Here is a 27,299-nt window from a genome sequence, read left to right as displayed (position 1 = left end):
AGAGTAAATTCATTGTGACCTGAACCTTAATTCAAAATTTAAGTTACGTATCAATCAGACATTAGGCTTAATATCTTTAGACTCCACTTTAGGGCCGACATGCCGACTACTTAATATTAAAGAGAAAACAAAACGTTATTTTAAAAAATGCCGGCTTTGGTCCTGTACTCGAAAAAAATAAAGATATAAAAACCGCAAACATTTTAAATTTATTATGTTAAAAATTAACTTATTCAATAATAGTAATATATACTTATAGTAATTGCGAATGACTATATACAAATATATATATATATATATATATATATATATATATATATATATATGTTTTTTTTTATTTTTTGTATTAGTGTAATTTGTTAATTATTTATTACAATTTTGTTCGAGTAGTATATGTTCTGTTGTTATTGTAAATTACATATGCAATCAAAAAAACAATAAATTAAATCGTATTGAAATACAACATAATTATGTTTAATATTAATAATTGAAAAGAAAGAAAAAATTATTTAATTTGACGTCCGAAACGATATCATTTTTTTTTTTTATTATTATTAAATATATAATTATCACCTTGAATTATTAATTTAATATAAATTTTTAAATATAAAAAAAAAAAGAAATATTGGACCTTGAGTTTTATTTAAAAAAATTTTTTTAGTAAAGTCATGTCTTCCGAAGATCAAACCGTATTAAATGATGAGGAAAAATTTATTAAAGGAGAAAAATGTGAACCGCAATCAGATTTGCCTGAAGGGAATATTAAATTTTACGGACCTAAAATGCCGCCGCATATTCATAAAGAAAAACATGAAACCGAGCAAAAAATATACGGTCCTGCATTACCTGAAAACCTGAGGTAAATTTCAAGACAGACAGCGTGTTGTCAAGTGGCCCTGAGACTAAAGTAGTTTTTAAAAAGTAATCGCTTGTAAAAATACATAAAAAAAATATTTTCTTTTTTTTTTCTGTCTACTTAATAAATTTTCACATTGATAATTAAAAAAAAAAAAAAAATCATAATAATTTTATTATATTTTAGAAACATTTATGATGACGAATCGGATTCTAGTATCCAAATAAAAAAAAATGATTCTGATAGTGAAATAAAAAACCTGAATAATGATTCAATTGATTTTGACGAAGAAAAAATTGACGATATTTTTTACGGACCTTCTCCTAGCCTCAAAGTCACAAACGTTCAATATGAGAATCAATCAAATAAATTTATTAAAAATATTAATATTACAAAAAACGATGATGTAAATTATAGAATTTTTTTTATTTATTGAAATTATATCAAAAAAAAAAAAAAAATGTTCAATGTTTAAATTTAATTATTATTATTTTTTTTTTTTAAACAGAATTTAAAAACTGAGCGTGAATTATGGATGCTGCAACCCCCGACTAGAAAGCTCGGTCAAACATCTTCCCTCTTTCGACAATTTAAAAATAATGATTCTGGGGATTCGAGTTCGTGGACAGACACGCCTCTGGACAAAGTTAAAAGAAAACACAAAGATAAAGAAAAGGTGACTTTATATATTATTATTATTATTATTATTGAATAAAATTCAGGTTCTGAGTTACGTAAAATTATAATTTTTTTTTTTTTTTTAGGATCACAAATCAAAGTTAAAATCAAAAATGATCGAAGAAAGAAATAAAGCCATGGATTTACTTGTTGATAAAGAAAAAAAAAAATTTAAAGCTTCAAGCGAAGAATCATTGTTAGAAATTCATAGAAAAAAATTAAAAAAAATGAAGGTAACAACCTTAATAGAATAGAAAATAATTTTAATTTATTAATTAATTGTCTCTTTTCCTCATGTTTAAAATTTTTTTTATTTTTTTTATTACCAACAGAAAGAAGAAAAAAAAAAAGAAAAAATGACTGGAAAAATCGAGAGGCGACCCTTTGATCGTGATAAAGATCTTAAAATTCATCGCATTGACGTCAATCAAAGAAAAATGATAATAAATAAATCAAAATTTTTCAATGATAGATTCGAAACCGGAGAAAGTAAATATTTGTAAATTTTGAATCATCTCATTTTCCACGCATATCATGTTTGTGTTTAAATTGCCCAAGAAAATCAAACTAAATAATGTGACACAAAAAAAAAAAAAAATTGTTTTATTATTTTCTAAAATATTATGTTCAACAATAAGAGTAAGAATAAAATATAAATTTTATTTGATAAAAAAAATTTTTTTTTTTTTTTTTTCTATGAATATTTAAAGCATTTAACGCGTCTGTGTCGAAGACGAAAAATTAAATTCGAATAAATTTCACGAGCTATTTAAAGGAAAATACATTATTATTTCATCCTTTTCTACCTTTTCCTTGCTTATTAATTCCTATCGAATTTATAAAAAAAATGTTTAAGTCATTCTATTAACAATTAAAAAAAAAAAAATGATTTTATAAAAAACATATACTTTTTTTGCTTAGTTAGAAAAAGAAAAAAAAAAAACAACAACAATAACGACAAAATGCAAATCATTATAAATTTAAAAAAAAAAAAATTCTTATTAAATAAATATAATTTTTTTTAAACGGATATCATCAAATAAAAATCTTTGATGTTAATAATAATAATGAAAATCAATAATAAATAACAACGATCAAGGTGACAACGGTTTACAATTGTTATAAAAATGTTAGCCGAGTAAATTAAACAAAACTTTTAGGCTTAGAAGTTTAATCGTTTCTTGGTAATCCTCGTTTCTAAACTTTTAAATATGATATTAATTGAAAATTTTACAAAAATAATACACGAGTCTTTATAAATTGCAACGATAAATTTACCCTACTTGTGTAAAATATCCCTTAAATTATTTACTTAAAATCTAATTTAATATTTGATTTTGGATTAGAATACATAAAAGTAGAGAGAGAATATATGCCATAAGAATTTTATCCTGAACATTAATTATTGTATATGAATCAAATAAGATATTTACGGTTTTTATTGTTTTAACGTCAAAGCGTTTCATAATAAAAAAAAAAGTCCTGTTTAAATCCTCGTAAACATTTTATTTTATTGTTTTTTAACTAAACTAAACTAAACTAAAAATGACATTTGAATGCTTATTTTAATTTTTTTAAATTTGTGTTATTATTCTGTTGTTCTGGTATGATTAAAAAAATATATATATATTTTTTTTAAAAAAATAAAGTGGAGTCAAAAGGTATGAAAACGCTTTGAAAACATTAATTGCAGTTTTTAAATGGGAATTCCATTCTGGTAATTTAATTGCGTTAAAGGCTTCGAATTAAGTCAAAACAAATAATAAAAATGAAGAATTTTTTTTTTTTTTTCTTGTCACGGATTGTACTTGTGATCGTTTTATAACGTTCATTAACGATTTAATAATCGGTAAATGATAAAAATTACAATTTGAAAGCACACCAATTTATTTAGATAATTCAAAAAATTTATTTTAATCCTCGTTAACTTGCGCACCACACAATTCCAATCGCACAATTTTATTATTAAAATAATAAAAATAATGTAATTTGAATGAGAGAGAGAGAGAAAGAAATAAAAAGAAAATTATTTATCTAATAATAATAATAATAATTTAAAAAATATTTTTCCTAGAATGAAAAGTAAATTATTACCTTAATTGAATTATACATCCATTCCTTTTTTTTTTAAATGTGTGTGCCTGTAAAAATAAATAAAAATTTTAACGTTTAATTATGTAAAATGAAATTACATTATAAAAACGATAATAATAATAAAATACAAAAATACTAAATATAAATACCTAATTAAATAAAAAAGTTCTTTTTTTTTTTTTTTCAAATAATTTTAATCAAAATCAAATAAATAGTTTACTCAATGAAATATTTAATCAATGTTAAAACGGATAAGAAAAAACATTTATTTATTATTATTATTATTATTATTATTATTTAAATATTTTATTCGTTTGCTTATATTCACGTGTGCATCTTATAATAATAATTAAATATTATTTTTTATATTTTTTTATCGGGTTTTAGAAAAAATAACAAAGATCGATTGCCCTCATTCAAGGTCAATAAAACTGCTTTTTTTTTTTTTAATGATAATCAAATTTTTTTTTTTTTTTTTTTCATTTTAAAAAATAAATAAGTAAAAAAAAAAATTATTTTTAAGTGGATTACCGTCCAAAGTTCTAAAAGCAAAAAAAAAAAAAAAAAAAAAAATTAGTTTCACTCCTGGATATTCTGGAAATTTAGTGGGGGGAAATATTTTTTGTAAACGTAAAAATTACCTAAGCTAATTGTAGGTACTAATCACTCGTAAAAGATAATGACTCGTGTCGGAGGCGGAGAATTAAAAATAACGCATTCGTTTCTTGGCTTAGAAAATTTTTTTTAGGATTTATATAAAAAAAGGTTCGCAAAAACAAAGTGTCAGTTAACGTCTGGAATACCTGTTGTTAGCTTCTTCATTTTTAAAGGTAACAAACTAATTTAAACATTATTATTATTATTTTTTTTTATATTTAATTTACTAAAGCTTACCTATGTGAGCTATTTTTGTGCTTTTCTCAAAACTAAACATTTTATTATGTGCACAGATTTTTTTTTTTTTTTCAAATAGTCATTAATAATGAGCCTTTTTAAACAAAATAAAAGAATTGTAAAAAAAATTTTTTAATTTTTTTTTTTTTTTTTCGTGGGGGAAATTTATTTAGGTTTCGATTAAATTTTAAAAACGAAAATGTTGGGACACAAAGTACTTCTTATTACGCTTTTAGCGGTAACTGCCACAGTTGTAAGGTACGTATCGTTATGATTATTTTTTTTTTACGTTTAAATAAATATAAATACTTCTGAATCCACACAATTTGTCGTTTTTTTAGAGCCGAAGATGAGTCCAAATGTCAATGTGGTGTTTTTAAATCCCCTAAACCGGAACAAACCTCCGACACTCCCGTCGCATCCAAATCCCCAAAATTTGATTTAGATTGCGAAAAAGAAGGTGCGGAAAATTGTTTGAACATGTGCAAAGCCTTGGCCGAAGCATCTAAAGAAGAAGGACCTCAAAAACTTTGTGATATTTTGGATAACACTGAAGATCCGTTCGTGGTAAATATACAATAAAAATTATTAAATATTGCGTATTATTTATTTATTTTTTAAGTACTTTGCGTTTGTTAGGTTTTTCTAATCAAAAAAAAAAAAAAAAATCTATAAAATAGAAAATAATCAAAAGGAAAAAAAAACTAACTTAACACCAGTTTGCCCCACACACACCCCCCCCCCCCCCGATATAATTGTTTGTTGTGCGTCGGTAAAATTTTATGAGTGTCATGATTATTAATTTTTTTGTAAAAAATAATTTCAGCCTATGCTATACTACAAAGCTTGCAACAGCAACATGTGGACTTACAGCAATGTAAAACCAACACTTAAAGTTTGCTGCAAAAATAAAGAAGTTGTTACTTGCGCTTGATGGGCTTTAATAAATTTTTCATTATTTGTTATTTTTTTTGTATTTTTACTAACAATTTGAAAAATTGATTTTGATTTATTATTAAATTCGATTAAAATCGATAAATATATTTTTAAAAAAACGTTTTTTCTTAACACGTATAAATAATAATGTAATTTTTTTTTTTTTTTGAAAAATTCCTTCATATTATAATTGGAAAGGCAAATTATGTTTTTCCTTTTTTTTAAGAACATAATTTACGAAAGAAAACCTTTTACTTTATGCTCATTTTATTCCAACGTGATTGCTCAAATATTATTAAAATATATAAATACATTTTAACAAGAGAACGCTTATTATTTTATTTGAATTTTTCCAATCAAAAGTTTCCAACCGAAATTATTTGAAAAAAAAAAAAAAAAGAATTTTGGATTGTGATTTGTAATCATTACCAACCATTCGTTTTAAAAAAAAGTTATTATTAGTTACCTGAGTCTTATTCATTTTATCCTTTGTCTAGTTTTATGTTTCTTTTTTTTTCTTTAAGACAGACAAATAATTAAGTTTAGGTTAAAGACAAACAATCAAAAACTGACTTTTTAGAAATCAAACAAAACCACCGGCAAACACGTTCGATTTCTCGAATTTTCGTTGAATATTATTAGCCTTTGGCTTATTAACTTAACATAAATATTTAATTCGTTTCCGGTTTTTCGATTTTGCCGCGAAACGATTTAGACCAATTGAAATTTACCACATAAAATATAACCAAGATGGATACTATTAACTGACTTAATGTATTTAATCGCATATAAATTATCGTAATGAGTAATTTATTATAGTATTTATTTATAGTTATGTATTTAGAAACTGATTTTTGGCATGTCAACCCGTGGAGGGTGTGCACGACTTGGTTATTTTTACTTCTTTTAGAAAAGTTTGAATGTAAGTGAGTTTTGTATTAACTCATCTATTATTTTTTATTACTTGGCAATAGATATATATATATATATATATATATATATATATATATATATATATATATATATATATATATATGTGTGTGTGTGTGAGTGTGTGTATAAATATATCTTAAAATGAAATGCAATTTTTTCGATTTTTTATTATTTCAAAGATTAAATGTAAAGTTTCAGCTTTAATTTTATTTTTATAAAATATATATAAATTTAATTCGTCAATAGTTGTAATTAAATTCAGGCAAAACTCATGAAAATTTTTTGTAACATCTACTTTTGAAATATTTTATTAGAACTCTTATCTTGTGCCTGAATATCTTTTGTTTCATTCATTCATTCAGTTTTATGAAACAAAATTAGAATAACTATATATATATATATATTAAAATCAGTGTCATCAACTGAAACTTTATTATTTGATTAATAATAAAAAATCATTACAATAAAGTCAGGCAGTTTATTTTCTTGAAATAATAGTTTAAGACAAGACCTAAACATTTCACATAAATTTAATAAATACTTACTTAAATTAAACATGGTACTCATTGATGAAAGAAACCTTTGGATATTATTTAATAATAGTATCTCATGATTTTCACTTTTAGATTCCATCATTTGCTTGTGGTTGACTTTTTTCCTATTGTATAAAAATACAAATACAATTTTATTTTATAGAGCTTAAAACAAAAATAATTATCAAATTATGATTTCATTTTTTTTTTTAAAATAATTTTGTAGGTTAAAAAATTATGTAATTTATTTTTAATTTTTTTGCAGTTTCTAACAGTAAAATAGTAAATGTTAATGAACACTTAGAGTTGGGAAGAGAATTTTTAGCAAAAGGTCAACTTCAAGATGCTTTATCTCATTATCATGCAGCTGTTGGTATGTTTAAAAAAAAAAAAAAAAAACAGCTTAAAAATTTTAGGAAAAAAATTCAAATAAGAGATCTTGGTTTAAATAAAAGTTTCTAAAAATTGAGTATTAAATTAGATGTTGACTAAAAAAATGTAATAATGTTTTTTAATATAGTAGTTTTTATTACCTTGACATACATAAGCACACCTAACATGGTGGATTAATAAAATTGACATCATTGTGTCGAGTAGTTGTTGATCTTAATTGATCATTGTTAGCTTATGATTTCATGAAAATCCTAAAAAAAAAAAAAAAAAGAATTAAAAATTATTTACAATCAATTGAAAATACTTATTAATAAAAATTTGGCAAAAAAAAAAAAAAAAAAGAACAATACTTACTGTCTTGAAGTTTTTGATTGTGAAAAACAAGTACTTATTAAAATTATAAGATTGATTGAGAAAATGAAAACATTAATTTTGAAATAAATGTTTTTAACTTTGCAGAAGGAGATCCAAATAATTATTTAACTTTATATAAAAGATGTACTGTTTTTTTGGCCTTGGGAAAGGCTCGTCAAGCGATAGCTGATTTAGATAAAGTTCTTCAAATAAAACCTGACTTTTATCCTGCTCGTTTGCAGAGGGGTAATATATATTTTAAACAAGCAAAATTAGATGAAGCTTTAATGGATTATCAAGAAGTGGTAAATATATTTAAATTTAAAAAAAAAAATAAAAAATAATCAATGTTATTTTTTTTTTTGTAATTTTTATTATTAAGAATAATTTTTTTTTTTTTTAATTAGTTGCGTTATGATCCGAATAATGTCGAAGCTTTCGATAGCTATCATAAAGTATATCCCGTAGCAGAAGATATTCGTATGGCGAAATCACAGCCTCGGGATTTTCATCATTATGAAGTCGTGCAAGTTTTAAATAGAGTTATTGAAGTAAGTCAATAAGCATAGTCTTGAATCAAAACAATTGTTTAAATATATATTGTTTTTAACGAGTTTTTCGTAACCTCTTAGTTTTGTCCGTGGTCAGCGGAATTAAGGGAATTAAGAGCCGAAAGGTATTCTGCAATGGGAAATATAGAAGGTGCGATAAATGATATAAAAACAACCACCAAATTAGATGCTGACAATACAGCTGGATACTACAAATTAGCTTTGTTATATTATAGTTTAGGTGAAGCTGAAGATAGTTTAAGGTACGTATGTAAAGATATAATAATTACGAAAATGAACGAAATGCAAGACTTTAAATAATTAATTTTTCATAAATTTGTTTGAGTGAAAACACGAGTGCTCATGAATAGGCATCTTTTTTTTTTTTTTTTTTTTTTTTTTTTCCCCCTCTCAAACGTCTCTCATTCATTTGTGTTATTTACTCTATAATTTATGTGACACGTCAGTCCCAATATTATTATTTTTTTACAATTTTAATTTTCAATACGAAGGATTGATAATTGAAATTGAAAAAATTTTCAGGCAAATTAGAGAGTGTCTAAAATTGGATCCTGAGCACAAAGATTGTTTTCCACATTACAAAAAAGTCAAAAAAATCGATAAATTAATCAGTCAAATGAATGTGGCTGCCGTTGAAAAGGATTACGATAATTGCATTGAATCCGCTAAAAAGGTTTTGTTTAAAAAAAAATACCATTATTTATTTAATTTTAAAGTTGAAAAATTTAATTTTAACGTCTAATATCTATTTTTTATAAGATTCTTTTGGCAGAATCGTCGGTGCGAGCCATTAAATTCCGCGCCCATGAAAAATTGTGCCATTGCTATCTACAAAATCAACAGTTACCTCTCGCCATTTCTAGTTGCCGAGACGCATTAGAAATAGAAAAAAATCCTAGAATATATTGTGACAGAGCTGAAGCTTATTTAAATAGCGAATTGTACGACGATGGTATGTAAAAAAGTTAATCAATCATTTACAACAAGATTTAATTGCAAAGCTTTCATTCAAATCATTCTCATAATATTTTTTTTTTTTTTTTTTAGCAATACAAGATTATCATAAAGCTTTAGAATTAGATGATCATTATCAACGCGCCAAGGAAGGACTTCAAAGAGCTCACAAGCTTCAAAAACAATCGGAGCGAAGAGACTATTATAAAATATTAGGAGTTTCAAGATCTGCTTCGAAAAAAGAAATAATCAAAGCTTACAGGTACGTGACTTTTAAACACCTTTTAATATATATATATACTTTTTGATTATTTTCAATATTTTCAACACATCAATTGTAATAAAATTTTTATTATTTTTTTTTTTTTATTAGAAAACAAGCGCAAAAGTGGCACCCCGATAATTTTTCTGATGAAAATAAAAAAAAAGAAGCTGAAAAAAAATTTATTGACATTGCAGCTGCAAAAGAAGTTTTGACTGATCCCGAAAAAAAAGAAAAATTTGACAACGGTGACGATCCATTGGATCCCGAATCCGGCCAATACAGTCAGGGAGGATTTAAATTTACTCAAGGATTTCATCATTTTCACGGAAGTCCTTTTCAATTTAAATTTCATTTTACATAAATTGTTATCTGAAATTTATTTATTGTGCACTAAAATGTACATATTAAATAATTACCTTAAGAAATTTTTTTTTTTTTGTAATCGATTTAAAGAAAAAAAAAAAAAAACAAGACAATGTTTTGGTAAAATTTAAAATCGGGAAGGAAAAAAAAAATTTTTTTAATTGTATTCAATTTAATTTTTTTTTAATTATTATTTTTACTTTTGTTAAGGGTTTGATTTTATTTAATGACGACTAACGAAAAAATTATGTAAAAGTAAATATGTGGTATTACTTTACAAATTTTCTTTTTTTTTCTTTTTTTTTTTTTTTTTGGATATTTTTGAGGGTTTCATTTTTTTAAAAATTAAATTTAACAAAAAAAAGAAAAAAAAAAAAAATTTTTTTTTTTGGGAAATCGGTAATTAAAACCTAAAAATTTTATAATTCCTAATAAACTTATTTAAAAAATAATAATAAAATTATTAATTTCAAAAATTTTATTTTTAATATTCATAATATATCATATGATTATGTAATTTTTTTTTATAAAATCATGAAACCATTAATTTAACCTATCCTATACATGTTTCTAAAGTGTTTTTTTTTTGGATTTTTACCCTATATGTGATAACGTCTAACAAATCAAAGCAAATTAAGGGTCTTAACGTTTTATCATTCTCAGATTTTCAGAGTTTATTTGTGAGAATGAAGAAAAAAAAAAAAAAAAAACATTGAGTTGAGGTTTCAGTCTCTGTTTTTGTCTCTTGCTTTTTTTTAAGGATTTTTGAATAGTCAATACTGTTGATGATGATTTCGTAAAATGCGTATACATTTTGTTTAGGTTTTAAAAAAAAAAAATTACCTTATACAGTTATTTACGAATCCTTATGAAAAAAGAATTTATATAAATAACTTCAAAATTTCAAGAAAAAAATTAATTTTCCTATATTATTTTCGTATGTATTCGTTATATTTTACACAATCTCGTTTTCGCTTCATAAATATAAACTAGAATTTTATTTTTAATAGTAAAAAGTTAAAAGTTGGACACCTAGAGAAATTTATAAATAAAATAATTTGTCTCTCGATGGAAAAATAAAATTTAAAAAGTACGATTTAAAACTGCACTTCGGTCTCCTGCTCGGAATTAAACGTTAAAAAAAATTTTCCTCATATTTTTTTTATCGATTATTATTGATTATGCTCGTATTCTTTTTTAAATTTTATGATTTTTAAGTCTCACCTCAAGAAATAAAAAACATTTTTATATTTGCAAGCTGCCATCAAGTTTGATAATTTTGTTTTTCGAATTAATTTGTTATGGCAACACTGCAAAAATGTTTTTTTTTTTTAGAAAATTAAATATGGTGACTTTGTATTTGTTTACTTGAATTAATAAAAACAATACGTTGAATATAACTTACATTTATTTTCTGATTGTTTTGACTTATGTTGGAATAGCTTTTATTCACTGTGATGGCTACCTTTGAAATGGAACCGGCATTTTGCAGAGCATTGAAATTATTACATTCTAGCTCTAAGGATGCATCTGATGAAATTATGTATTTGCTCAAAGAAGTGATAGAGCAAAAATACAACGGAACGCGAACATTAAATTTAAAATGGGGATCATCTTTAGAAGAAACTTCTAAATCGTTGGATATTCAAAAATCATCAAAATCCTCTCGAGGACCATCGCCCAACCAAACCAATTTAAACGCACAAATCCCCGAAAAATCATCAAGAGATTCATCTCCTCCGTCTGAACCGGTTTCTTCCAGAACGACTCCTGAATTAGATGAAGATTTAGCATTAGAAATATTCGAAGAGGACCTCAACTGCAAGGCTAGAAAATTTTTTATTTTACCTCTGAAATTTGTTTTTATATAAATAGTTGCCAATATTTTATTTTGTTGCACCATTTGAAAATTTGCAGATTTGTAAAGGCATGTCTGTGGGACCCAGAAACAGACTTGTCGAATGCAGTGATTGTCATATGTTATATCATCAGGAGTGCCACAAACCCCCCATATCAGAAAACATAAATGATCCTCGTCTGGTTTGGTGAGTCTTACTGGCATGATCGAGACTGGAATTTTTTTTCCTTCCTTTCTCATGACATGAATTATTTATAGGTATTGCTCTATTTGTACAAAAAAAACTCAGGAAAAAGTTCAATCTAAAATTAAAAGCATTCATGTAGAGACAACAACTTCAAAAAAATCTAAAACTGAATCATTGTCAGATGGCAAAAACTCGGCTTTTAAAAGATCAGAAAAAAGTTCTGGTAATGGTCATTCGAAAAATTCTTCTGCAAGTGGACTCTCTCACCATTCTTCTACTTCCTTAGGTACTATTCTAATTTCAAATATTTTATTTTCTGTAATTTTTATATTTATAAAATTACTTACCGATTGGGATTTGAAGCAGAGAGATAACTGTTTACAAACTCTATAGCAGGTTATGGAATTCTGAAAAAAAAAAAAAAATTAAAGTATAATCAAACAGATTTATTGATTTGATTAAAAAAAAGTTTTTATTTACCTTGATGCAATATGTTTTTATTTTTTTTTATTATTCAATTATATATAATTTATAATTGGTAAAAAATGTTTAACTTTGATTTAGGTTCGAAACCTTCTAGTTCTGGATTGGGTTCATCTTCTAAACATCATTCCGGTTCTTCAAGCTCAAATAATAAATCTTCGACGGTGTTTAACAATTCTAAAACTCCAAGTTCTCCTAATCAAAAGCCTCAATCCGGACCAGCTCCAGCTCCTGCTAATATTATAGCTGCCGACAAAAGACTTCAAAACATGAAGAAAAAAGCGGCTGCTAAAATGCAGGAGAAAAGAACCAAACACAAATGAGAATTTTAAAAATACTTATTACTGTAACAATAAATATTTTTTATTTATTTTGGTCTGGTAAATGTGTCTTCCGCCGCGGTCGGTGAGCAAATTTTTTAATTTGAATGGAAACCTCAAAAGAGGTGGTGAACGAATCGTTCATAAAAAATGTTGTGAAAACTCAGAGAAAAATGAATAATATATATTTAAACGCATATATATATATATATATATATATATATATATATATATATATATATATATATAATTCGCTATTTACAAAAACAAATTTTAAACTCTGATAACGTCTTATCGACATTTTAACAAAACGAAGAAAATAAAGTTTTTTTTTTTTTTTTTTTTTTTTTTAATCTCAATACGTAAATCGTTTATAATAAATTTATTTAATTTTTTTCTTCGGATAAATATAATATGTACTTGAAAAAAAAATTTTTTCTCATTCTTTCAGAATTACCTACGAACTATTTCAGCACGAAATAAATATAATTTTGTTTTATTACATACTCTGAAAATGGTTGTTTTATTTTTTTTTTTCTCTTTAGAAAAACTAAACTTGTTACAAATTTTAATTTTATCTGAACAATTACGATAAACCTATACTAGTTATGATTGACTTGTGATCTCAGTCAGATACACGACTACATATTACAAAAAAAAAAAAATTTCAAATTAAACTTTTGTCGTGTTTTCTTCATTGCATGTCGTGATTCCCGATGCCGCCGACGTGTGATCATCTTCCAAAGTCCCGCATACCAAACTTGGAAATTTCTTTTTAAGAGCCGCTCTGTATTTGGGATGACTGTGTTTAAAATTTGAAAAAATAAAATTAAACTTTTAATAAGAAAAGAAAGGGAGAAGGAAATTGTCGAATAATAATTTCTATGTGAATTTTTATACCTAATGCCGTATACAATTGGATTATACACTGCATTTGCTTTGGCAAAAACGGATCCCCAAATTGTAAAAAGCGGCGATATTGTTAATGTTTCAAATATTCCTGCATAATTGATTACCAAATACGGAGTCCATGCAAAAAACCACAAGGCTATCGTCATCAAAGCTATCTGTAAATTCAAAACGAGGATTTTTTTTCTTCAAAAAATTTAAAATATTCTAATAAAAATTGACTAATCTCCCCTATAGTCTTTCCTTTACCTTAGCAAGTTTTATTTCTACAGATTTTTTTTTATCATCCTGAGACCTTAGCGATGCTACCTCCATTTTTTTGGCTTGCATTCTCATGTTATTCTCGTGATCGATGACGGCCTGAAATAAGTGATGTTTAAAAATAAATAAATAAATGTTCAAATGACGTTAGTTAAATTTATTTTCTGGGATACGAACCTGAATAATAAATATGTATGAATAAATAATAATGAAGAGTGGTAAAAAGTACACGAATATGGAATAAACAAGAATGTAAGATCTGCTAAACCAATCTTTTGTGAGATAATCTGTTCCGCAAGCAGTCATATTTCCCTCGGGAACATACCTAAATCAATATGTGTATATATATATATAAATTTTTGAATAAATAAAAAGGTAACGGATTCGAATAAAAACATAAGTTTACACTACCTGTTCCAACCGAAGAGCGGTAATATTGTCCACAAAAGGGCTTGAATCCACACAAACAAAATATTAAGCAAAGCCATTTTTATCGTCATAGGTTTCGCAGAAAGCCCTGCATTCAAAATTAAAATTTTGAATATAATTAGGTAACTTTTATATTTAAGTTATTTTAATATTTAATACCTTTGACTATGACATTATAACGATCCAGGGCTATCATTGTCATCGTCCAAATAGAGGCGTTTCCAAAAAGTGATCCCAACAAACCGTAAATTTCGCACATGAAAGGTCCTGCGCGGGATTAAAAAATAAAAATTTTTATTTCCTTATTTTAAAGGTTTTAATAAAAAATATTAATTACTTACCCATAATCCAAGTTTCGTTATAACAATTTACGACCATGATCGGAGACATACAAAACATCATGAAAAAATCACTGAAAGCTAAATTGACAACCAATAAATTAGATGGAGTTCTCAAGTTTTTCGTAGTAGTAAATATGTATATGACGACTCCATTTCCGATTAGGGATACAGCTCCTAAAACTCCAATTACAAATCCCAGAATTCCATGCCATAAAGAATTCATCGGCGGAAAAAAAAAAAAAAAAAAAAAAAAAAAAAAAAAAAAGAAAAAAAAAATCAAATTAATTTCTTTCGAGAGAAAAAAGTTTAATTTTTATTTTTAAAATGTTTTACCAATGAGGATCGATCATATGAAGCATTTCCGGTAAAACTTTATCAACGACGGTTTGATTTCCAAAATTTAAACCCTGAGACCAAAAATGATGGTTTTGAGTTGGTCTCACCATCAAAAGTTCTTGCGATTTCACCATTTTTTATTTTTATTTCTCTTTCTTTCTTTTTAAATTAATAATAAATCGACATAAAATAAAAAGTTAAGAGAAAAGAAAGAGAAAAAAAAAAAACAACTACACTGAAACTTTTGTTTTTAAATAACGGTTTTATATATATATATTTTTTTATATCGATTCACTAAAAGGGAAAATAAAAAAACATTTTCACTCTTTCGGTTAATCAAAGTAGACGACATACACGCAAAAAAAAAATATATATATATATATATATTCAAATTAAATAGTTAATTGTTTCTTTTTTTTTCTTCGGCTATATATATAATTTTCGGTTTCCCCCCGACAATTTTGTTCATTTTTTGTTAATCCTATTAACTTAAATACCGATTAAAAAGAATTTATTAATCTTTTTTGTTTTTCAAAGGTTTTCCTCGTGTAACTTTTTATCCTGGTAGGGTAAGGATTCCTAATCTTAATTCTCTAATATTTTTTAATTATTATCCAGTATTTATGAATAAATAAATTATCTTAATAAAATTACACGTAATTGGTTATATTAAATTATTGTTGTCAAGTTTTTCTATTATTTTCAGTGAGTGTAAACGAACGAATGAGAGTTTAGTATCATCAATTATTCATTTGAAAAAAATAAAAATAAATAAAAGAAAAATATTAAATTATTTATTAACCGGCGGGATTTGAATTAATTATCGTACGAAAGTAAAAATAAACGAATCCGTCTCAAAAGAGTTTTACTTATTTATCATTAATTTTTACCAAGTTTTTCATAAATTTAATTATATATTTCACTTATGCGATAGTGTAATAATAAAAATATTAATAAAAAAAAAAAAAAAAAAAACTCAATACGGATCGAACAGAATTAATTTATCAAGTGTGAATTTGTACTTACAAAATACACGTCCGCCATATTGATTTCTGATAGTGTACGGAATGTCTTAATACTATTAATTATTATTTAAATATTTTTTTTATATTGTCCTTTTTTAGCCTTTTATAGCAAAGATTTTCCACTTGAAAAAAACTTTTTAATTTCACGCTGATTCACACGTTATTTTATTTTCCAAAAAACTGATTGTTAGAATAGAAAAACTCTTGACATTCCTCATTGTCAATTTATGCTTGTCACTATAATATCCTATTGACTATTGAATAAAAAGTTAACTATGATTTTGAATAATTTTGATGGTTTTAAAGTGAAATGTCCTGAGAAATTTTTTTTTTTTTTTAAATTTTAAATTTAAGCAAAAAAAGCTTTTTTTTTTGTTGTTGCAAGCATTAGAGACAAAGTTATAAGAATTAATTGAATCCTTTAATTCCGAGTTTGTTTTTAAATTAAGTTTTCCAAATTTGGCTTAAATCTGTGAACAAAAAAAAGTTGAAAGAAAATTTTTAAACAATAATTTTCCATGTAAAACAATTATTTACCATTAAAAAAATTTATTTACAAAATACAGGGTAACATGTTTCAGATTTTTTAAACAATTTTTTAATTGAATATTTCTAATGGAGGACAAGACCCGAAAACCAGGTTCCATGAAGGAGGAATCATCCAATTCATTAATTTTTGCTCTTCTTTTAACAATAACCATTCATTTACATAATCTGCTAAATCCATGGCATCAGGTGCATTATTACCATCTGAACAGAACATTATTAACACTGAACAAGGCACATTGTTTTCACAACAGTTTTTAAATAATTTCAATGCAAACCCAGAACCTGAAAATGTTAATGAAACATTTTAAATTTATGAATTAAAAACTTTGGGGAAAAAAAAATTTAAGGGATAAAATGTTTTCTATTACCAGGCATATGAGGAAGTGAAAATTTACAAGAGGAATTCTCTGAAATATTCACATTTTCAAATTCAACCCATTGCCTTTCGAGAGCTTTGGAATACTCTAGTTTTTTTGTGTTGGGACAAAATAAAAAACGTAACGGTTTTCCCACTAATTGTTCATCTCTTCTTTCGTGAGCCGAACTACCTGTCAACACTATTATTTGCTTCAACTTATTTTTCAGTAACCAAGAAACCAAATCTTGAACGAAACTATTATTATCTATAATTGTTGTGCGTATTTGAAAAACAATTATTTTTAGAGAGCTCGAATAAAAAATTTCCAAGCCCAAAGAAATAGAATTATGCCACCCGTAAGGATCTGATCCGGCGAGTGATATCACGGACGGATGCCAAACGTATCCCAATTTTTTTAAATTTAAACTATGTATTATTAAATCCGCAGCCAATTGACCCACGTTTCCGACGCAAACAGACGGTATAATCCCTGTAAAACCTTCCAAGACGACATTTTCTAGAACGTTAATCATTTTACTAATTCAACTGTAATTCAACTGAAATAACCATAGAGTAAAAGACGCTATTAAATGACGATGCAGATAAAAATTTTACCTTGGAGTACATGAAGAAAGATTTACAGTAAATTCCTTTTCGAATTACAAAATTATATTTATATATATATATTTTTTTTTTAAATCAAATTTTTGGTGAAGAGGAGTGAGTTATTTTGTAAAATTGGAAAAAAAAAAAAAGAAAAAAAATTGACAGACATAATAATTTCACAAATATTCTTCGTTTTACTAAAAACATTTGATATCAACGAATGTGTTTTATCTAGGTTCGTTTCACCGATTCATTTTTTAAAAAAAAGTTTTAATAAAATAAAACAAGAAACAAAATGTAAAGGTAATTATCAAAATTGTTGAGCGAATCATTTTTTTTATTATTATTATTCCGACAACAAGGGGAATGATGAGCAAAAAAATTTCCGGAAAAAAAAAACTTTTTAAAAAAAAAATTAATATTAAAAACGCACATTGAATTCTGCCATTAAAACAAAAATAATAATATTAATAATAATTTGTTGTAATATATCGACTGTTATTGTATCCGAATGAATATAATTCCTATTTTAAAAGTATTTTTATAATGACTGGTTGTTTCTCTTGATCCAGCACAGAATGTTTACCCAAATAAATGAACAAACTCCGATATAAACAACTCTTGCTGATTGAGGGAAAAACAAAAAATTAATTGTTTGGGATGGTAACCAAAAAAGGCAACTCCCCTAAAAAAAAAAAAAAAAAAAAAAAAAAAAAAAAAACAAAACAAAACAAATAATAATAACAATGATAACGTTTGTTTATTAGATTACAAAAAAAAAAAAAAAAAAAAACTCACAAAAAATGTTTTAAAAAATTTTTCTTTACATTCGGATAAAAAATCTTTTCGTCCCTCCAACAGGCTCATACTTATGTAGAAAATTACGTATAAAGGCGGAGTCATAACAAATTGATCTAATAAAACTTTTTTTATTATTATTTTACGATTATTTCCCACATAATTTTTATCCAACCAAAGGTACCTTAAACCATAACAAACAAATTCACAAATAATAATAATAATAATTTACAAATGCCAACTTTTTTATATATAATATAAAAAAAAACTTGAAAAGTATACTGCGATCGTTTAAATTATTATTTTTATCATATAAAGGGGGGTAATTATTTTTAATAAATAATAATAATAATAATAATAAAATTTTTTCCCCATGTGTAAAGATAATTGGAATTGATGATTGATCCGACAAAAAAATATCTTCCTAAAGCATTTATATTTATTGAATTTTTTTCCTTTTCATTTTTTTGAAAAAAAAAAAAAAAAAAAAAAAAATGAAAAAATTAGAGGAGTGCATATTTTTAATAAGCATTTAAAATATATTCCTTAATTTTATAAAATGTGTGTGTGTGTATGTGTTTGTATCGTCCATGTTTAATATTAGAGTAAAAGTATTTAAAATCACTCCCCCCCCAGCATTTTTATTTAGTTTTTAAAATGAATATCAAACAAATATTTTTTCTTTTTTGGTCGGTTAAAAAAAAAAAATATTTGATTGAAAATGTAAAATTAAATTATTTAGGAAAAAACAAAAGACAAGACAAACAAATAAGGTAATAAAAACCGCGGGAATACTTACGTTTGTTTTTTGAATTAAAAAAATTTGCTGTGAAAATTCGGCTCCCACGTAAAGAGTACCATAAATAATTGAATTACAAGTTCTCGGATATTTTAAAAAAAAATTTTTCACACAACGTCGTAGTAACATGATGCTTTAAACAAAATAAAATATCATTTTTATTTGCTTAAGTGTATTAATTAAATGTGAAGGACAAAAAATAATTTTTAAATTTCTATAATTCTATCATCATGTTTTTTTTTTTTTATTCCTACGGACATTCCTTATTCTTTTTTTTTTTTTTTTGTAATGTGAATTATTAACGACAAATGTTTACCGGTTAAACTTTTACGAGTCAAAAACAAACAACATTCGCCTATACACGTGGAGATAATCTATTTGCTTAACATTATTATTATTATTATTATTAAATTCTAAGCCGCCGCCGCCGCCGCGGCATTTATTATTTATTTATTTTTGTAAAAAGGAAGAAAGAAACAAAAAAAAAATTATTATAGTAACGCACATGTAAAAATTAATAATTAGGACATGATAAAAGAAAAAAAAATTTTTTCTAGGATATAAATACACATTGGAATAATTTTTATATATAAATTTTTTTTTTAAAATAATAAAATAGAAAATAATTCAAAAACACTAAAATATATATATAATATACGTTTAAAAAATTATTATTATTATTATTATTATAATGTAATCAACTAAGTCACAAAATACAAAATATTATATTTTAAAATAATCAATCAATCAATCAATCAATCATATATTTAAAATAATAAAATAGAAATAAAAATTTTTAGCTACTAACTGCTAAATGGCAGCTTTTTTCATTGACCTTTTTAATTAAAAAAAGAAAAAAAAGAAAAAAAAATGTAATAAAGAAAACGGAGAAACTAAATGACGTGGTGGTTTTATATATATTTATAGAAATTAATTTCGGGAGAAAAAAAAAAAAAAAAAAAATCTGGCTAAATTGCACAGAATTAACAAAAAAAAATTTTAAGACTAGAACGTTATATTATTATTATCATTTTCGCAGTGAAATAATTAATTTCGTATTTTTTAAAAAAAATCATATTATTTGTGTCACTCGTTATAAAACCAGCGACCGATGGTCCTAAAAACACTTTGAGCAAATAAATTTATAATTATTTATTTAAAAAATTAAAATGCTACTCGATAATACTGTTGTGTGTGTGTGTGTATAATTTTACACACAAATATTAATAATATTATTCTTTTTGTCAATAAGCAATAATTATTTAAACGGAGAAAAATAAAAAAAAATATTTCAAATTATTTTTAAAAAAAAAAGTCATTCATTATAGTTTCACTAAAATTATGTATAGAAAAAAACAAAAAAAAAAAAAACAAAAGAAAAATGAAAAGTAAATAAAAATATTAATTAATCGTGTTATTTTTAAGTAAAATAAAAAAAATATTTTATTTTATTCACAGCCATTCGGAAATTAATCCACCTATCCAAATAATGCAAATAGGCAACAAATAACTTGCGACCGCCCTGAAAAGGGAAACTTGACTATGAAGGTTCGAGGTACCGCTTGAAAAATGTCCGTTACCATTGTTGTATTTGGGCAATACGCCCTTTTCATTTTTAGACACGGAATTGGTTCCTTCGTTCGAAGAAACAGGACGCAATGGAATAAAAGGAAATATTTTTTTCGTTTCTTTTTTATCGTAGTCATTATTTAAATCGTTCGTGCTTTCTCCGGATCCCTCAACATCTACTACATCTTTTTCCCCGGAACCTTCTCCCGAACCGATGTCCGCCGATGAAGAGTCCTCTGAATTCACGATTAAACAAAAAAAAAAAAAGAAAAAGAAAAAAAAAAAAAAGATATTAAAATAACTGGCATTTAATATAAAAGGGGTCCGCGTAAAAAAAAAAAAAAAAAAAAAGATTCTTTTTTCAATATTATATTTACCCGTGTCTATCCAATCGACGTCCATTCCGTTATACGCATTTTTCAATTTACTAGTAAGTATTTTCAAACTATAAATTTGTTCGTTTAAAATGCTCTTCGGCTTTGTAGTATCTACAGTCACTTCTGGATTATTTTGCTGATTACTTAAACCGTTGTCCACAGCCTCTCTAGTGTACCTGCAAAAAAACAAAATTTTTACGTATGAGAGACAGAAAAAAAAAAAAAAAAAAAAAAAAAAAAAAAAAAAGGAATTTTACCTTCCTACTGCTGAACCATTCCAACATGGGTCGTCATTCATAACAACAGCAAATTTTTCGTTGTTACATAAATGATATGGCAAATAAGACCAAAATGATTTTGAATCTTTAACTTTTTGCCTTATATCTCGTATTAATTTTTCTAAAGTGGGATGCCGAGGAGATTTTGTAATTTTATGACTTTCTTTAGCGAATTCGTAGGTTTCCAATTGGATTTCTTTCATATCTCTTCGACTTCGACCTCTAAGACTCAATCGCCCGCATCCATTGAAAACCTAAATAAAATAATTTTTTTTTTTTTTTTTCGATTTGTAATACTTTCATAAATTATTATAATATAATACCCTTTCAGAAACTTCTAATGAATTCTCTTGAAAGTTCATTATGGCTTCGGAAATTTTAATATTTATTGGTTCAACGACAACTTCTATGTTGAAAGGACCCAATAGTCTGTCCGACACTTTGTCCAGTGCATCTACGAAACAAATAAATTTAAATACATTTTTTTTTTTTCATTAATTCAAATTATTTTCCAGCGAATGTAAATTTAAAAAAAAAAAAATAACAATAATAATAAATAACAATAATTATATATATATATATATAAAAATTTGTTAAATGACTTTTCAAAAATTACCAACAAAATGATTCCATTCATCTTCGAGACCCATTTGGTAAGCAAGGCAACCTTTCATCACGTTAAGACATAAGTGAGTGCAGGGCTTTAAATCCGGAACACCTTTGCAAGCTTGGCATTGTGACATTCGAAAAAAGGCATCGTGACAATCCCCAGCGGCTCCCAACTATATCGAACACACACACAAAAAAAAAAAAAAAAAAATTTTTTCTCAGGAAATTTAATTTTATTAATATTAGTTTGACTAATTTAATTAATTTTACTCGGTTATAAGACGAAAATAGAAAAATTTTTTTTCCATAAAAATTCTTACATTTTTCATATTATTTACAATATCTTTAGCTAAGTTTAGAGCCTGAGCAAAAGTTCTCGTCGCAACAAATGAACGTTTTATTTGAACGGATAATTTTTGGGGAACGTCTCCGAACGGTTTTAAATCTTTCATGTGATCCCCAATGCATATTAGATATCTGGAAGAAAAAAAAAAAAAAAAAAGATCGATTTTTGTTTATTACATCCACGAGGTTAAAAAAAAAAAAAAAAAAAAAAAAAAAAAAAAAAAAAAAAACCTTTAAATGATTAAATATTTATATTTACTTATCGTCGAATTGATATTGAGAATTCAGAACCGTAAACATTTTTTGATATAAAGGGGTAAAAAAATTTTCCATTGCTTCTTCTAAATCTATCTGTCCCTTCAAGTAATATCGTTCCAGTTCTTCAAAAAGATCCGTAAAAACAAACGAATTTTGTTCGTATATAATTCCGTAAGTTTTTTTAAACATTTTTATCAAAATCTCTTTTTGGATCCCCAAGAAGATTTTTGAAAAAACCTTAAATAAAAGAAAAACAAAAAAAAATTAAATTTATTTTTAATTTTGAAAAAAAAAAAAAAAAATATATATTTATTTATATTTCTTTAAATAATTTTTCTTGTTATTCAGATAATAATATTTTAAAAAAAAAAAAACTTGAAGAAATCCTATTTTTTTTTTTAAACTGAAAAAACTTTTTGACAGGTAAATCCTGTCCCATTTGCAATTTTTTGTTTGGAATCACGTTTTCCCAACCCCCTCATTTTTTTACGGCACTAAAGGTTTTTTTTTTTTTTTTGTTTGTGGTTGCGGTTGTTTTTTTTTTTTCAAGGTAGTTTTAAAACTTTAATTAATTATGGCATTTAATATTAATATTACAATACCTCAGTGACTTTTATAAGATCATATTACTAATTATTTTATTTTCAGTCAACGTCGAATACATTTTTTATTAAAAAAAAAAAAAACTTAAATTTGTTGCCGGTCACATATAACATTAGTTTTTTTTTTTGATTCGATTTAATTTAATTTATATTTATATGCATCAAATATAAAAATATTTGTTCGCTTGAGTTTGAACCTGTTTTTTTGTAGTAGAAACCCATGAATAAAATTTTTCTCAATTTAATTCAAAAAAAAAAAAAAAAAATTTAAAAATCAAAACAAGTGAAAAATTAAAGAAAAATAAAAACAAAAATTATTTCGATGATCGTAGGCTTTGGGAACAATGTGAAAAGAGATTTTATAAAAATTATATAAAAAAATGAGACGTTTTATGTAGAGATTTGCAAAAAGGAAAAGTACGACATTCGAACAATCATTACCGAAGAATAGAATAAAAATATGGAATGAAATCTGACAATAATCAAGGAGAACTTGTCTTTATATATGTAAAATTCGATAGATTTCAGAATAAATAAAAATATTCAAAAAAAACATAAATTTATAGAAATATTTGAAAAAAAGGATAAACAAAAGAAAACACAATATCAATGGGTCCCCCCGTTCACACGTGAAACATAAAACATGAAAAAATGTTTAATAAATTAAATTCCGGTATAAACGCAAAAAAAAAAAAAATTATATCGTATGACCTGATTAAAATTTTGAAAAAACTCTCTCTCTCTCTCTCTCTGGATTGAATATCAAAATGTATTTTAATGCCTTGAAAAACAAGGTTGAGACCTGGAATAAATATAATAATTCCGACAACTGTGTGTCGCGCATAATAAGAGATTCCTAATAAAAACTTACTGTCAAATCTCTTGGCTCGATTTTTCAATATCAAGCCCAGTTGATTAATGGCAAACGTAACTTCTTTATTATATTCTTTTCTACTTTCGTTAGCTAAAAAATTTTCTGTTGTTTGAAGGCAGCACGTTTTTGAATCTTTGGCACATATATTTAAATGTTCATCTGAAAAGAAAATATAATTTTATTTTAATAATTAAAATCCATGAACGAAAAATTAATTTTCATTTTGGTTCGTTTATGTGGAAAATAACAGAAAAATAATTTCGTTAATAAACCTAAACAGGAAATAAAATCAAGTTAAAGATATTTAAAATAATTTTTATAAACACACTGAAATAGTCAGTCATAAGAAAGAAAGAAAACAACAACAACAACCACAACAACAACATTGCCATTTATTTGAAATTTTTTTTTTTTTTTTTTTGTGTTGGTCAATTTCCGTTGGAAAAATTTTAATGACGTTTTTTTTTTTTAAATTTCTTTTTTTAGTTTAATAATTTAAAAACTAAATTAATTTTATTTTGAGTAGTTAGAAATGTTATTGAACTATTTAAATCTAGTATTATTTTTAGTTCTGGATAATTTATCACGTTAGAGAGAACAAATTATAAAAAAAAACTCGTAATTATAAAACATACATGTACATGGTTTTAAATCAATAATTTTAAAATGAAAATTTACTTTGCAAATTTTCATTTTAAAATTATATTCAAAATTAAATAATTTTTTTTTTTTTTTTTTTTTTTTAAAGAAGTTTAAATGAAATAATCAAAAGAATTAAATAATTTTATCATTTATTTTCAATTGTAAAAAACTCCTTGGAAAAAAAACCACACAAAGGTAATTAATTTATTATAATATTTTTTTATTGTTTGTTAATGAATATTATTAAAGAAAGGGGGGAAGGTCAATAATTTTTTATTATGTATGAATTTTATAAAAATTTACTACACGACTTAATATTATTTGTAAAAATAATAAAAAGTTGATGAGGATAATTGTTATATTCTTTTTGTGTGCCTCGAAATTTTTGTTTAAAAAAAAAAAAAACAGATTATTATTTATTTAAAAATTTTTAATTGTTTTGTATATATATATATATATAAATGTAATGTCAATAAATGTCACTAATGATAAAGGTTTATAAAAAAAAAAAACTTGTTTTAATATTTCTAATTATATAATAAAATAATCACCTCGGAAACCGAACACACGGCAAAATGAAAACTAAATGGAATTTTCATTCTAAGAATTACTCACCTTTTAATTCTTACCTGAGCTTATTCAAAGTAAAGAATGCAGACAAAAATTTTTTTTTTTTTTTTTAAGATGACTCACTAATAAAAGTCGTTGTGGTTTTTCTTTTTTTTTTTTTTTTTTTTAAACATGTGCAAAATATTTTCATTTAATATTTTTTTTACATAAAATATTTACCAAAAAAAAAAAAAAATTCAATTCTAAAAATATAAGTGAATTTTAATTCTCATTCAATAAAGTTATAATAATTGAAGGTTTTTTTTTGAAATTTATCATTAATTTCGAATTACATTAATAATAATTTTTTTGGTCCATAACGAGCGCCCAAATAAATTTAAAAAAAAAAAAAAAAAAAAAACATCGTTTTGAATTACCCATATCGGATTTTCTTAATCTCCAATTCTTTTCGCCATTGAAAAGACCTTTTTTATTATTATTAATTTAAAAAAAAAAAATTTTTAATGTAAATGTACGGTACACTCTTTAAAACAAGAAAAAAAAACTAGTTATTATTATTATTATTATTATTATTATGACTCGATAATTCAAACTTTATCGAATAATTTACAATCTATCAGACTAATAAAAGAACTGAATTTCATTTATTTAAATTGTAAAATAGAAAATTAATTAATATTACTTAACAATTAAGTAGCAATTAATAAAATTTTCAATTTTTTTTTAAATAGTCATCTCATAGATGAAATTTTAAGTAGCCATATCATCGTGTTGTTTTTTAGATTTTTATGATGAGACACACTAAAATTCTTAATATATTCCCGATAATCGAAATCCCTTTTCATATAAAATGTTGTAAAAAATATAATTTATTCCTTTTAACTATACTAACTAACGTGATTGGAAATAAATTAAAAACATGAAAATGATTTATCAAGAATACAACAAGAGAACAATAGGTAAGCATTAAAAATAATAATAATCGAAACGAGAGATTTTTCATAAAACTAATTCACTGTAAAACGTACCAACTAAATAAAAAAAAAAAAAAAAAAAAAAAAAAAAAGGGCAAAAATTTGTTTCTTTTTTTTTTTTTTTTTCCAACTTTAAGTTAAAAAAAAAAAAAATTACATGTTTGCCAATAATATAAAATTAAATTAATTTGAATTATTTGTGAACTTTAGGGAAACTTTAACTCATTGACCCCATCAATATATAATTCTTTGTTTCGCCTTTTGTGTTTATAAATTCATAATTAATATTCAAGCATGAAAAAAGTGTAAAAAATAAAATTTTTAATTAATATCAAGGTCTATATATATATATATATATATGACACATTGAAAAAGTTGATTTAAAAAATTTACATCTTTTACAATTCAATATGTTAAATGATGATGATGATGATTTTTTTTTTTTTTTATCAAGGATTAAAAAATTAATAGAGGAAAAAAAAATGTTTAGAAAATGTTTTTTAGCACATAATTTTAAATTAATGTGTTGAAATGGTTAATATTTTCGATTAGTATTTTTTATAACCAAATTTAATAATATATATATATATATATAAATCATTGTTAATTGATGTTAAAAAAATTTCATTATCTGGCAGAGTCAATCTTAATTTTACATGTTTCCATTATTTATTTATTCGATATAAAAAAAAATTAATTAAAAATAGGCCTGGAAAATTTTGTTTGAAAGTTTATTTCATTTATAATTAATATGATTATTATTAATAATAGATATTGTATTGTTTAATTAATTGATTCAATTGAGATTTACAAAACAATTCAATTTTAAATATATTGTTATGATCCCGTACTCAATATTCACATTTTCAACTTTTTATAAACAAAAGACTGGCGACGAACTCAAATTGTTCTTCTTTAGAAGCGAAGCTTCTAAAGACTATTTCTTTTATTTTATTTTGCAAGTGTTTGCTCGAACATTCGAAACAGTTGACTGACGAAAGAAAAAAGTAATATAGGGAAGCTACACAGATTGGCGTCGGTTCATTTGATTTTTAGTCTAGCTGTAATAAGTTCTTGTTTATTAATATTAGTTTTGTTATAGTGATAGTTTAAGTGC

The 27,299-nt window shown here is 24.4% G+C and overlaps 7 protein-coding genes across 7 annotated transcripts; 4 read left to right on the top strand and 3 right to left on the bottom strand.

Annotated features, from left to right (window-relative positions):
* Positions 1–668: 668 nt before the first annotated feature.
* Phum_PHUM310990 (uncharacterized protein) lies at positions 669–2,037 on the top strand (the record flags this gene model as incomplete). The annotated part of the gene is made up of 5 exons (XM_002427296.1): positions 669–859; positions 1,043–1,262; positions 1,365–1,532; positions 1,621–1,767; positions 1,867–2,037. 5 exons carry the CDS (start codon positions 669–671, stop codon positions 2,035–2,037), a joined length of 897 nt encoding a protein of 298 aa, XP_002427341.1.
* Positions 2,038–4,436: 2,399 nt separating this feature from the next.
* On the top strand, positions 4,437–5,555 carry Phum_PHUM310980 (uncharacterized protein). Its single transcript, XM_002427295.1, has 4 exons — positions 4,437–4,458; positions 4,696–4,780; positions 4,864–5,089; positions 5,349–5,555. The coding sequence occupies exons 2-4, from the start codon at positions 4,722–4,724 to the stop codon at positions 5,454–5,456; spliced, it is 393 nt and encodes a 130-aa protein (XP_002427340.1). The 5' UTR covers positions 4,437–4,458; positions 4,696–4,721; the 3' UTR covers positions 5,457–5,555.
* A 1,392-nt stretch (positions 5,556–6,947) lies between these two features.
* On the top strand, positions 6,948–9,823 carry Phum_PHUM310970 (uncharacterized protein; the record flags this gene model as incomplete). Its single annotated transcript, XM_002427294.1, has 9 exons — positions 6,948–6,993; positions 7,190–7,297; positions 7,777–7,976; positions 8,079–8,222; positions 8,304–8,485; positions 8,766–8,916; positions 9,003–9,195; positions 9,291–9,459; positions 9,571–9,823. The coding sequence occupies 9 exons, from the start codon at positions 6,948–6,950 to the stop codon at positions 9,821–9,823; spliced, it is 1,446 nt and encodes a 481-aa protein (XP_002427339.1).
* A 1,459-nt stretch (positions 9,824–11,282) lies between these two features.
* Phum_PHUM310960 (Integrator complex subunit, putative) lies at positions 11,283–12,676 on the top strand (the record flags this gene model as incomplete). The annotated part of the gene is made up of 4 exons (XM_002427293.1): positions 11,283–11,684; positions 11,743–11,870; positions 11,942–12,156; positions 12,435–12,676. The coding sequence occupies 4 exons, from the start codon at positions 11,283–11,285 to the stop codon at positions 12,674–12,676; spliced, it is 987 nt and encodes a 328-aa protein (XP_002427338.1).
* Positions 12,677–13,345: 669 nt separating this feature from the next.
* Positions 13,346–14,836, bottom strand: Phum_PHUM310950 (class A rhodopsin-like G-protein coupled receptor GPRop1, putative; the record flags this gene model as incomplete). The annotated part of the gene is made up of 7 exons (XM_002427292.1): positions 13,346–13,475; positions 13,574–13,740; positions 13,832–13,942; positions 14,021–14,168; positions 14,255–14,360; positions 14,432–14,539; positions 14,614–14,836. The coding sequence occupies 7 exons, from the start codon at positions 14,834–14,836 to the stop codon at positions 13,346–13,348; spliced, it is 993 nt and encodes a 330-aa protein (XP_002427337.1).
* A 1,736-nt stretch (positions 14,837–16,572) lies between these two features.
* Phum_PHUM310940 (uncharacterized protein) lies at positions 16,573–17,414 on the bottom strand (the record flags this gene model as incomplete). Its single annotated transcript, XM_002427291.1, has 2 exons — positions 16,573–16,805; positions 16,892–17,414. 2 exons carry the CDS (start codon positions 17,412–17,414, stop codon positions 16,573–16,575), a joined length of 756 nt encoding a protein of 251 aa, XP_002427336.1.
* Positions 17,415–20,562: 3,148 nt separating this feature from the next.
* On the bottom strand, positions 20,563–22,709 carry Phum_PHUM310930 (Glypican-6 precursor, putative; the record flags this gene model as incomplete). The annotated part of the gene is made up of 8 exons (XM_002427290.1): positions 20,563–20,606; positions 20,644–20,889; positions 21,031–21,206; positions 21,288–21,562; positions 21,632–21,762; positions 21,925–22,090; positions 22,238–22,394; positions 22,522–22,709. The coding sequence occupies 8 exons, from the start codon at positions 22,707–22,709 to the stop codon at positions 20,563–20,565; spliced, it is 1,383 nt and encodes a 460-aa protein (XP_002427335.1).
* Positions 22,710–27,299: the final 4,590 nt, after the last annotated feature.

The sequence above is a fragment of the Pediculus humanus genome, genomic scaffold, assembly GCF_000006295.1.
Source record: "Pediculus humanus corporis 1103172107714 genomic scaffold, whole genome shotgun sequence".
NCBI classification, from domain to species: domain Eukaryota; kingdom Metazoa; phylum Arthropoda; class Insecta; order Psocodea; family Pediculidae; genus Pediculus; species Pediculus humanus.
Note: the sequence above shows the minus strand (reverse complement) of the source record. Positions and strands in the feature narration are given on the sequence as shown.

Bases quoted from the DNA above. Each gene is read 5' to 3' on its own strand.
- Phum_PHUM310980 (XM_002427295.1), top strand. From the start codon at position 4,722: ATGTTGGGACACAAAGTACTTCTTATTACGCTTTTAGCGGTAACTGCC. The intron at 4,781-4,863 runs GTACGTATCGTT...TCGTTTTTTTAG, and splicing joins GTAACTGCCACAGTTGTAAG to AGCCGAAGATGAGTCCAAAT. The intron at 5,090-5,348 runs GTAAATATACAA...AAATAATTTCAG, and splicing joins ACACTGAAGATCCGTTCGTG to CCTATGCTATACTACAAAGC.